This window comes from Galeopterus variegatus, unplaced genomic scaffold (assembly GCF_000696425.1).
Source record: "Galeopterus variegatus unplaced genomic scaffold, G_variegatus-3.0.2 Scaffold2203, whole genome shotgun sequence".
NCBI classification, from domain to species: Eukaryota; Metazoa; Chordata; class Mammalia; order Dermoptera; family Cynocephalidae; genus Galeopterus; species Galeopterus variegatus.
The window spans coordinates 150,569-163,035 of NW_007728314.1; the positions used below are offsets into that span (position 1 = coordinate 150,569).

The 12,467-nt window shown below is 36.3% G+C and overlaps 1 protein-coding gene across 5 annotated transcripts in view; it reads left to right on the forward strand.

The window, feature by feature from the left end:
- Positions 1-12,467, forward strand: part of CSNK1A1 (casein kinase 1, alpha 1) — a 51,637-nt gene that overhangs the window by 33,139 nt on the left and 6,031 nt on the right. For 2 of the 5 annotated variants that reach the window (XM_008580910.1, XM_008580912.1), the window contains 3 exons: positions 5,059-5,133; positions 7,837-7,943; positions 8,945-9,093. In XM_008580910.1, coding sequence (XP_008579132.1) covers positions 5,059-5,133; positions 7,837-7,943; positions 8,945-9,093 — 331 coding nt within the window. Of the gene's footprint in view, positions 1-5,058; positions 5,134-7,836; positions 7,944-8,944; positions 9,099-12,467 lie in introns of those variants that run through there. The other 3 variants (XM_008580914.1, XM_008580911.1, XM_008580913.1) reach the window with 2 other exon arrangements.

Here is a 12,467-nt window from a genome sequence, read left to right on the forward strand (position 1 = left end):
TAATACTGCCAGTTCTAATCTTTATTCTTATTCTCATGATTAGAGTTTATTTATTATTACTGCCAGTAGTAGTAGTGTTGCTTACTAAGTGCCAGGTACTATACTAAACATTTTACTTGTATTGTCTCATTTATCTCATTCACAACTTTTCTAAGAGATGGGTGTGATTGTTGTTGCTCTCATTTTAGAGAGAGAAACTGAGGCTGGAGTGATGAAAATAACTTGCCCATCATCACACAAGTACTAAGTGGCAGGACCAGAATTGGGACTGAAACCTCAGCAGTGTAACTTCAAAGCCTGCATTTCTTCCAGCGTGTCATACCCCCTCTGGGCCGGTTTTATAATTTATATTGGAAAACACCACTTAGTATCTCTTCTGTTTCTTCCTCTTCCTTGCTTCCAACAGCTTCCATCTAGGTTCTTGGCTCTTCACAGGTATAATAACCCTTCTTTACAGACAGAGCTATTCTCTCCTCCCTATTAGGTTTTCTGGCTCCCTCTTCTCACAGGCAAGGCCACAATCTGCCCACACAGACTCAGCCCTGAGCTCTGAAACAGTCCTGTTCTTAATCTGCAGAAACATGTGTAGCCTTAGCTTTGAAGCATAGGAGATTCACTATCAAGTCTACTTTGCTGGGACATCATCACTGAATAAGTGCCTCAGTTCCAGCGATTGGCTTTAACCTGTTACCATTATGATTCTTTAGCCCATTTTGGGGGAACTTGCTTTTCTTTTACCATACTCCTTGTATTAGTCAGTAATCCTCTGGTTGCAGTGACACAAATCCAGCTTATCCAAAACTACAATTAGTCCAGTAGAACAGACCATCTCTACCTTTGCGTCTCTTCAAAAGAGAAGCCCTTCAAAAAAGCTCTCCATAAGACCTTTCCTCCTGTCTCATTGACTAGAATAGTATCTCATGTCCAAACCTAAATCAATTGCTGACTGGCTTAGATGAATAAGGACCCAACACAGGGCCAACCTCCCTGAAGCATATGATCATGTAGCCTTAACAAAATTGGGGTCTTGTTGGAAAGAGGACCAGGTAGGGGCAAGGGGGTCCTAGTTAAATAGCCAACAGTGTCTGCTATAGGAGGAAGTGCGCAATTCTACAGGGAGGTTGGGAAGCCAAAGATAAGGTGACCTTTCCTACTGAGTCTTTAAAGACAGAATTCTTACCAGGCAGATGGAAAGTTACGCCAGACAGGAAGCAATTCGTGAAAAGGCATAAGAATATGAAACTACCTTTTCAGAAACTGCAATCACTCCATTATAACTGGCATGACATACTTTGGACTGTGCACTGACAGATAAGACTGGGGAGGTAATCAGGTGCCAGTTCATGGAAGGCAGGTATGCCACACGAAGGAATTTGAACTTTATCTGTAGCAATGAGGGAGCCATTGAAGGATACGACAGCATAATATAATTTGAATTCTAGAACAATGCATCCTGGGAAGATATATGGCTGAAGCTGGGAGACCAGATAGGAAGTTGTAGTATTCAGCTAGAGGAGAGATAAAAGGCCTCAGGTTAAGGCTACAGTAATAGTGAAGTAGAAGAGGGAAGGTAAGAGTAAAATGTTCAAGTAATATCTATAGAACATGGTGACCTCAGGATGTGAGGGGAGGGAGGGCTTAGGTTGATTCTGAGATTTCTGTCTTGGGCAATTAGTTGTATGGTGGTAGCCTTCACTAAAGAAAAGGCATCCTAGAGAAGGAACAGGTTTGGGGGAAAGTAATGAGATCAGTTTTGGGCCAGCTGATACCGTGGCTTATCCAAGTGAAGGTGTCCAGTGGAAAGATGGATGTAAAGTTCTGGGAGAGGGAAGTTTGGATTGGCAGTATAAATTAGGAAGTCACTGGCACATCCTCTTTACATGAAGCCATAAGGATAAATGAGATCCCCCTGGGAAGGCAGGAAGGGCATGGAAAGAGGGCTGAGGACACAAGGAGAGTGAACCCAACCCAAGGGCAGGCAAAGACAGGCAAACCAGCAAAAAAAGGACTGAGTGGAGCTGTCAGATTAAACTTGAGGAGGCCCGGCCTTTTATCAAACTTCCTGGTAAATAGTCCCCTTCAACTGCTATGTTTTAGTCTGGTTTCACACCACTGAGTAAAACTACAGTTAAAATATTTGACTAGTAACCTTTAAAGTATTGTTTGAATCATTGTGATATTGATTTTTATTCATTGGTTTCTCAATGTTTGTCCCCTCTGCCAATGCAACACTTTCCTAGAAACTGCATAAGAAAAAAGTCTAGTGAAAAAAGGAAGCTCCCTCTCCCACAACATGCATTCAATGCCTGGAATATAGTCTCAAGGGCTTGTTGCCACAGATTTAATGATCTGCAATTGTGTGGGCAAGGATATAAATCATTTGTAAGAGTGTAAATTGATAAAACCTTTTTAATTCAGAAATTTCACTTTTATTAATTTATTCTATAGACATTCACACGCATGTACACAAAGATATTGCATAAGGGTGTCTATTATGACCTTTTAAAAACCTAAGTGAAAAGTTAAAAAAAAGCCCAAATAACTTGCAGCAGGAGACTGGTTAAATAAATTCCAGTATGTCTACACAATGAAATACCTTGCAGTCAATAAGAAGAAAAAGCCTAATCTATGTGTATTATTAACATGTAAAGATGTCCATGTTATAAATATGATATATTGTTAAATGACAAAAGCAGGTGGTAGAACTACATGCTTAATATGTACTTAGGCGAATATACATAATGCATATATATATAATTCAGTCATTCAATAGATATTGAAGTAGGCACTGTTCTGGGGATACATTAGTGAACAAGACAAAAAAGTTTCTGTCTCATTGAGCTAACATTCTAGTGAAGGAGGTAAAGTCAATAAAAGAGTAAAAAGTATGTGTGTGTGTGTGTGTGTGTGAGGGTACTTCAAAAAGTTGATGAAAAAATAAAATGAAAAGGTAATATGAACATTTATGAAATTTTTGTAGTATCCTCGTATATAATTTTAGATACTAATAAGTGCTATGAAGGAAAATAAAACAGTATAAAGATTTGAAGAGTAACCGGGTAGGGTGAGGGGTTAGGGTAAGGGTCTATTTTAAATAATTTGGTCAAGAAAAGTGTTTCTAAGGAGAGAACATTTTAGCAGTGACCTGAAAGAAGTAAGAGAATGTATTAGTCAGAGTTCTGCAGAGAAAGAGAACCGACAGGATGTGTATATATACACACAGAGAGATATTTATTTTAAGGAACTGGCTCACGCGATTGTGCAGACTTGGTAAATTCAAAATCTGCAGCGTAGGCCTGCTGGAGACTCAGGGAAAAGTGGTAGTTTGAGTCCAAAGGCATTCAGTGGACAGAAATCCTTCTTATTTGGGAGAGGTCAGTCTTTGTTCTATTAAGGCCTTCAACTGATTGAATTACACATTATGGAAGGTAATCTGCTTTACTCAAAGTCCACTGATTTAAATGTTAATCTCATCCAAAAAACACTTTCACAGAAGCACCCAGAATGTTTGAGCAAAAATCTGGAAACTGTAGCCCAGCCAAATTGGCACATTAACCATCACAAGTCCATCTCTTGTCAACTTGGCAACCACATACATCTCCTTAAATCATACTTAATTTCTGTATAAAGAAAATAACAAGGTCATACTTCCACCTAATGTTATACAATTTTCCTGCATACAACCAAAAAAATGCATTAACTCTTCCTCCAGAAGAGTATGAAAGTCCTTGGGTGATGTTTACTCTTCTCTTAATAACCCATGATTTAAATATTATGAGGTAAAGTCAATACATCTTATGTTATATCATAAGGGGATAAGAGAGGGAAGAAAACAAATAAAAAATATATATATATATCCATATGGATAACCAATTGTTCCAGCATCACTGGTTGAAAAACTTTCTTTTCCTCCATTGCATTGCTTTGAAGCTTTGATTGAAAATCAATTGACCATATAGGGGTGGTTCTATTCCTGGATCCTCTATTCAGCTCTATTTATCAATTTGTCTATTCTTATGCTAGTACTACACTATCTTTATTACAGTAACTTTATAGTAACACTTAAAGTCAGGTATTGTTAAGACCTCTAAGCTTGTTCTTTTCCAAAGTTGTTTTGGTCCTTTGCACTTACACATAATTTTTAAGAATCAGTTTATCAATTTCTTTCTTTCTTTTCTTTTTTTGGTGGCTGGCTGGTACAACTTGTCAATTTCTATTTTTTAAAAAGCCTGCTGTGGGCCGGCCCGTGGCTCACTNCCCTCCCTCCCTCCCTCCCTTCCCTTCCTTCCCTTCCTCCCTCCCTTTTCTTTTTTCTTTCTTTCTCTCTCTCTTCATCCCTCCCAAGAATAAAAATATGTATTCGAGGGGAAGGGACCTTAAGGTCCCTTCCAAATTTGAGATTTTTCTGAGATTGAACTAACTTTAATTTACTTTTTATCTTTTACTTGGAAAAATTAGACCTGATCATTTTAGTAAGAACTTAGTTAATAGAAAGCCACTACACAGGTGAAGAACTCTTTTCTTTTGAGACAATGGGCTGATACCCACTGGTAACCACTCGCTTTATATAGATGAAAGTTGACATGGGTTAAGACAGGTGGAGACTTACTCATTTTCATGTGTGTGGCTATTATGTTGAAAGTGTATATTTTTTATGTACAGTAAAACTGTCCAACAATACTAGTTATTTATGTAATTATCCTAACATTTTATTTTGTTTCTATTAACTAGGTGTTTCACAATTACTTTTGTGAGTGTGTGTTAGTGGTAAATCACTGTCCTAGAATTTAATGGCTTTTTTGATACTTTATTGGTCCTTTATAGGAAAAAGTTACCCGTATTTATTGAGAGGCTGTGAGCTAAAGTACTCACTTTTTATATGGGTAGCTTTACCTAATATGAATATTTTTACATTGGAAAAAGATTGTGACTTATACAATTAACTCAAGTTTATAAATGTCACTAAATGATGGAAACTTTTTTTGTATATGTTTTAAACTACCAAGTTTCTTCTCAGTAGTATTTAGTATATTTTTGTAATTTGATTCTTTTCCACAGGCTGCAACAAAGAAACAAAAATATGAAAAGATTAGTGAAAAGAAGATGTCCACTCCTGTTGAAGTTTTATGTAAGGTAAGTATGCATGATAAGTATAGTTTAAAAATGTAAATGATCCAAGAACAAAAACTGTACTTGCTGGCCCTAGAACTTAAACATCATATTAGGTAATTAGTTACCATTTTAATATTCTAAATGTCTTTACTTTAAAAAATGGCTCGAACATGAGTCACTTTAAATGCTTTGTTTTATGTTTCTAGTTTGTTTAGGCTCTTTAATCTGTTAAAAAGTGGAGGAAAATTAACAGGGCAGATAGACATTCCCAGTAGAATTTCATCAATCTGTGGAGAAAAATTAAGAAATATTCTTCTTATTCCTAAACTGAGGCCAAAAAAAGGATATTTGCAATTGGTACATCTAGGAATAGGGAAACTGGCATATACATAGGAGCAGTCCAACATAACAACTGTCCAGCAATAGGGATATATAGAAGACAGTTTGAATCAGGCTCATTTCTCTGAAATCTCAAACTTGTTAGAAAGGCAAGTGAGTTTATACAGAGATATGTGTGTCATGATGAATAACCATGGTCTCTTTCATAGAAAGAAGACCATATGGTCATCTTTATTTTATTTTATTTTATTTTTTTCCTTTTTTGTCTTTTTTCGTGTCCGGCAATGGATCGCAACCCTCAGTGTTGCGCCCGGACCGGACCGGGACTGGCAACGGGATCGCAACCCTCGGTGCTGCGCCCGCACCTCGCTCAGCCAGTGAGCGGGAACCGGTCTGTATGTGGGATCCGAACCCTCGGCGGGAGCGCCACCGCACTCCCAAGCAGCACACTGTAGCAGTGCGCCACCGGGCTGGCCCATATGGTCATCTTTGAGACAAGAATTGCATACCTGAAATTAATTAGAAAACAGTATGCAATTAAATAATTGAGTGATAAGAGGTAGAAATCATCAAGAGTTAAGATAGTACTTTGTGGAAGGGGGAAAATGGAGATGTCCTTAATGTATTTCCCCATCCACAAATTTGCTTTTCTGTTTTCTACGTATCTATAATAACGAGGGGATGTGTGAGAGATCTTTTCTAGAACTCATTGGGATTTGTTCTAAATTATGAATACATTTTAGGTTAGTGAGTAAAATGTTTGCATGTATGCCCTGCACAAATAACTTTTTTAAATCTGTACACTTCAGGAAGCAAAACATCATAATTTCTGTATAGTACTATTTCCATGCAAGAGAAAGATGCATTTGACTTCCTGGAATAGCCAGCCATTTTTACAGGAAGAGAAAGGGGGATTTAGTACATTCTCTGCTTGTGGACTTCTTAAAACTTTGATCTAGAAATTGGGCTATATTAGTCTTTCTGGATTAGCCACAAGTAGTTGATTCAGTGTGGAGTCAACACAGGAAGAAAGAAGTATGAGGTATTACTGTAAAGTAGTGAGATTGTTTTCAGTCTCGTGGTCATGCTGTTTACCATTAACACAGACCATGAATGTATGTAGTAAATGTAAAAATCCTGTTAAGAGCTGAAAAAACAAAAATGTATAACATTCATTACTTCAGTTTCGGGTGCTCATATACAGAGGTTAGATCTGTTTACATCAGTATAATCAATAACAAATGTAACAAGGATATCTGTTATATACTGCCTTGACTCCTGGATGTGAGCAATTTGTCAAAATAGTAAGGTTGTGGGAAGAGACTGCCTCCTTTAACTTACCTCCCTTCACATTTGCATTTACTCTGGGGGAGGAGTTTGTGCTATGTTTGCATTTTCTACATTGCTGATGTCAAAATCTTTTCAGTGGCTAATATCTAGAGCCTTTAATATGTTTACATATGTCTTTGAGAATCTTTCCTAAGAAACTACAAAAAGTTTATGCCCACAGATATGATTAGCAGGATTATTATTAATAATAAAGAAAAATCAGAATCCACCTAAATGTTCTTTTATAGGGAACAAGTTCACTATGGCGTATTTACTAGGTAGAATATTATGTAGCCATTTAGAAGTGTATGAAGAGCTGGGAAATAAGATGGAAGGGTGCTTAGAATGTAATGTTAATGGAAAAAACCAGAATATATTATGTATACAATATGATAACAGTTACACAAAAAAAGAAAAGAAAAACCCAATATATTCATAGCAAGAGCATTGGATTGTCATGTGTCACAAATGTTAATAGTGGTTGCTTTGTAGGTTACACTTTGTTTAAATAGTTATATACTACTATTGTAAAAAAAAAAAAAAATGGGTTGGGTGGTTAGCTCATTTGGTTAGAGCATAGCGTTATAACACCAAGGTCAGGGACTAGACTGGCCAGCTGCCCCCCAAAAAGAAATTATCAACTTCAGAGGGTGGGGAGAAAGTGCCCATTCATTGTCTTGTTCTGACAAAGAACCATTACTGGCTTCCATTTTGGCATTTGTTGGTCATTGCTATCAAATTTATTAGACATTGATAAAATGATATAATAAATTAACAAGTGGGATATCTGAATTATTTATTTAAAAACACAGTATTGATTGTAGGAAAAGGATACATGCTTCCTCTAGCAGTGTAAAAAGATGTTATATATAATGGGGGGAGTAGGATGGTGAAATTTTGTTCAAATTTATGAGGAAACCTCAAGTCATAATTATTTTAATTTTTATGTTTTCCTACAAAGTAGCAAAACACCCTACTCAAATACATTTTCTTGGTTGCGTTATTTTCCTATCTTAAAATAAGATTTTTGTTTTTTTACTATGTTTTAATTTATAGGGGTTTCCTGCAGAATTTGCCATGTACTTAAACTATTGCCGTGGGCTGCGCTTTGAAGAAGCCCCTGATTACATGTATCTGAGGCAGCTATTCCGCATTCTTTTCAGGTCAGTTTTTAAGGTATTTTTAAGACAATAAATTCTAGTGAGGAGTATTGGTTAAATTCATCTAGCATATCTATTCTGATAAGTAGTAAACTAAAGTAAAGCAGGCCTAACCAGTATGAATAAAAGTTTTGAGAAAATGTGAATTCTTTCGGAATAATTTGGCATTTTCTCATTTGCAGTACAAATAAACTTGAGGTGATTTTAGTTTAGGGTCGAGAGATAGTTGAATCAAACTCAAAGTAGAATCTAATTTTTCCAAACTAATTGCAATTTATATTGGAGATAAGTGGCTGTCAGTGTCCCCTGGAACTCTCCAGCTTTGTTACAGAATCCTATTCAATATCAAAAAAGTAATTAAAATATCACATAGTCATGGAGTTTGATGGTGTGGAGGCAGTCCCAAACTAGGGTTCCTTAGGCACCACCCAGAACTGATCTTGAACAGGGGGTGAGGCAGGGAGGAATAGAGTACATGTGGCTCAAACTCTGCTGGAAGAAAATAAGAATTGAGGTCTTCCCAAGGCACCAGCACAGACATCTTTCTCACAAACTTATAGTTCTATCCCTACTCGTGTTTGTTTGTAGGAAGTACCCGCTATTCAAGAAAGTACCTCCTAAACGCCCCCTAGGTAATTGACAGTTTGACTCAGTGTTTTAGTTTTTCGTACTGCCTTTTCATTCCCACTCAACTTACCCCTTTCAAGGAAGTTTACAGGCAGCTTCAATTTGAAAAGGGAGAGGATGTATTTTTATCTAATACAGCAAAGCAGAGTAGTTATATCTTTTTTTCCCCTGAATCGTGACATGTAAAAAATGGAATTATTTCTCTGAACAGTTTAAAAAAAATCATTTAAGGGAGAGAAATCTTTTGGAAGTTACCACACTTAAGAGGAAACATTTGTGTTCTAAAGAAATGTCCTCACTGTCTTGAAAAGTCCAGTAGGGTATTTAACTAGACTCTATTATTAAAGGATTAATATAGATAATTTTATATTTTTCAGAACTCTGAATCATCAATATGACTACACATTTGATTGGACAATGTTAAAGCAGAAAGCAGCACAGCAAGCAGCCTCTTCCAGTGGGCAGGGTCAGCAGGCCCAAACCCCCACAGGCAAGCAAACTGACAAAACCAAGAGTAACATGAAAGGTTAGTAGCCAAGAACCAAGTGACGTTACAGGGAAAAAATTGAATACAAAATTGGGTAATTTATTCATTTCTAACAGTGTTAGATCAAGGAGGTGGTTTTTAAAATACATAAAAATTTGGCTCTATGTTTAAAAAAAAAAAGACGTCCTTGGAAAATTTGACTACTAACTTTAAACCCAAATGTCCTTGTTCATATATATGTATATGTATTTGTATATACATATATGTGTGTATATTATATCATTTCTCTTGGGATTTTGGGTCATTTTTAACAACTGCATCTTTTTTACTCATTCATTAACCCTTTTCCAAAATAAACATTTGGTGTTGGGAATATGATATAATCAATCAATCCAAAATCCTAGACCTAACACTTGTTGATTTTTAATAATGAATCTGGTTAGCAACGGTATTTTGACTTTCCGACTAACAGTGTTAAGAATTATTTTTGCATGTTAATGCTTCAGCATTTAAAATGGAAAATTGTGAACATGATCTAATTTCGAGAGGTGAGTCTGGCATTGCCCCCAAAGTGTCTGTCTTCTCAGTTGCAGAGCATCTCATTTTCTCTCTTAAATGCTCAAATAACTGCAAAGCTCAACACTTATTTCCTAGTCACAAAAATAAGTTTCTTTTTTACTTGCTATTTAACTACCTGTGTTCTTAGTTTCAAAATGATTAATTTGTTTTTGACTTCATTTTTTAAATGTTGCAAACATCAGGCTCTAGGGGTTCAGTGTGGAATTGAAGTCTGCAATTAGGCCTTGCAAATTGAAGATAACTGGGGTAAATGCCATTCAACTGCTAGTGTATTTTCTTTCTATCTTTCTCTAGCACTCTTAGTGCTTCAAAGGAGTAGAACTGTTAGGGCACTGCTCCATTTCTAATCACTGTTGCCATACAGTTCAACTCCCATTGTCGTGTTTGTATTTGTTTTCCCCTTTCTGGGACTTAACTGCTGATACCTGCCTACTTTCTGAAAGTGGTAGGCAGGTAAAATTTGGTTTTTGGTTTCTAATTACTTAATTTCTGAATGACTGCTCTAGTCTGAACTTGGCCTTCATAGATCTTCTGTCCATATTTTCATTCTTATATTTAAACAATTGTAAAAATAGATTCTAATCTGAGGATACTTTTCAAGAGGTATAACTGATGTCATCCTCATCCCAGCAGCTCATTTATTAGGAATGAAATTGAGATGCTTCCCTTCAATGCTTCTATATTTGGGAAGGATTCAAAGTTGAATGTTTAAAGTAGCAGGGGTTCTTACATGATGAAATTCAAACTTAGGATAGCAAACACTAATGCTTGCCCAATGCTCTGCCTCTGCATCTCAGTTGGTGCTTGATTAAAACACTCAAAATGGGCAATTATTGTGTACCTAATCATAGTGCCAAGAAGTTTATAACGAGGTTGGTAGCTATTGTCACTGAGAAATGGTCCTACCATTTAGATAAGACCAAATCGAGTCTCTAAACTGAAGACTTGTTACACTTGACACTTATATTGTGTTTGCTTTTTCTCACAAAATGAAACCAATTTTTGCCTAAAGCTAGCTGGGATAATAGGATCATCATGAGTTGCATTTTCTAGAACTAAAATTAGATTGAAATCTCATCTGACCTAGATCATTTCACTTGAGGCATTCAGCAGCCTTCAGAAATAATTATCTTATTTTGAGCTAGTTCCATTGTTAGTTTACTGTGTGTCTATTACTCGATAAATAAGCAGAATCTTTGTCCTGCCTTTTACCAGGTCTTAAAGATGAGAAGTTGGATCCACTGAGTTAGTATGTTTCCTTGAAAAAAAAAAAAAAATGTAATTAAACTTGTTTAATCCTTACTGTGTATTGTAGCTATTTTTCAGCACCTCACTCTACCGAGTGAGCCACAGGCCGGCCCGTATTGTAGCTATTTTTCATAAAAGTAACTTAAAATCTTATAAAAATTTTATAGCATCATTAGACACAGTGGTCATACATATCACATAAACATGGACATAAAATTCTGAAAAAATCGAACTTTTCATAAAACATATCATATATCATTAACTGAGTACCTTCAGAGATGCACTTCTAAGCAATACATTTTGACTCCAAGCAAAGTACAGCTTGCTACTGATATGTGACATTCCACAGAATACAGACAACAGATTTTTTTTTGTTCTTTGACTTTTTAAAAACATATGTATTATTTTGGATGCAAAACTTAGTACCCGAAACAAATCTTACACAAAACCCCCTCTATATAAAGCCATGAAAATATAGCTGATCTGAGGGTGGCATGGAATAAGCATGGGGAGCCTATTCTCCTAACCTCTACCCCTAGCCCATTATCTGGGTCTTCCCTTAAGAAACCTAGGAAGTCTGGAATTGGAAAAAACTGCTCTAGGTTATTCCTAAGGGTGTTTAAAAACATAATCTTTTTTGGTCCACTATGGCACATTTTTATTTAAGAAAGGATTCATTGATCCCAAGAAATCCATTCAGTGATGATGAAAACACCATATGTTACTATTATATTTTTTACTTAAAAAATTTAGAAGGGGCTTTTAAAAACCTTATATCATTTGTTCTTCATGGAGTTATACTTTCAGAGGCTTGCGTATCAGTGAATTCAGTTTCATAAATGAATCTTCAGCAAGTAGATCTCTATTGCAGGAATATTCAGTCCTGGAAAAATCCCCCATATAGTGGCATTCACTAATGTATTTTATGGGGTTATTTTTGAAAAATCTGTATTTAATGTTTCTTCCATGGAAAATTACTATATGTTGTAGCAGTTCACTAAGAATGTCCAAAGACTCTCCTTTGGCTGTTAGGTGGATCCAAACCCTTGACCTGGGTGTTACAATACTGCACTCTAACTGACTGTGCTAACCAGTGAAAGATTCTTTAAAGTCAGACTTATTTAGTTAACATGGATGTATTATGTAATAGATTTGTTACATAGTTATGTTCTTATTACTTTTCTTTAGATGTTTTCAAACACTGCATTCCAAAGCCTGTAAAAGACCAAGAAATAAGGCTTTTTTCCTAATATCCATTATGATCTGTACTAGTTTTTCAGTGCTTAAGTACCACAAGCTAATTATTTTTATTCGTGTTCAAGAGAAAGATGTAAGATTCACACCCAGCACACTTCCAAATTCATTTTATTCCCTTTTCTTCAACATGTGATTATCAGGAAAGTACTTCTCAAGACATTTGAAAAGTAGTAAAGGAAATTTTTTTTTTTTTTTTTTTTGTCTTTTTCCGTGTCCGGCAACGGATCGAAACCCTCAGTGTCGCCCCCGTACCGGACCGGGACCAGCAACGGGATCGCAACCCTCGGTGTTGCTCCCGCGCCTCACTCAGCCAGTGAGCGGGAACCGGT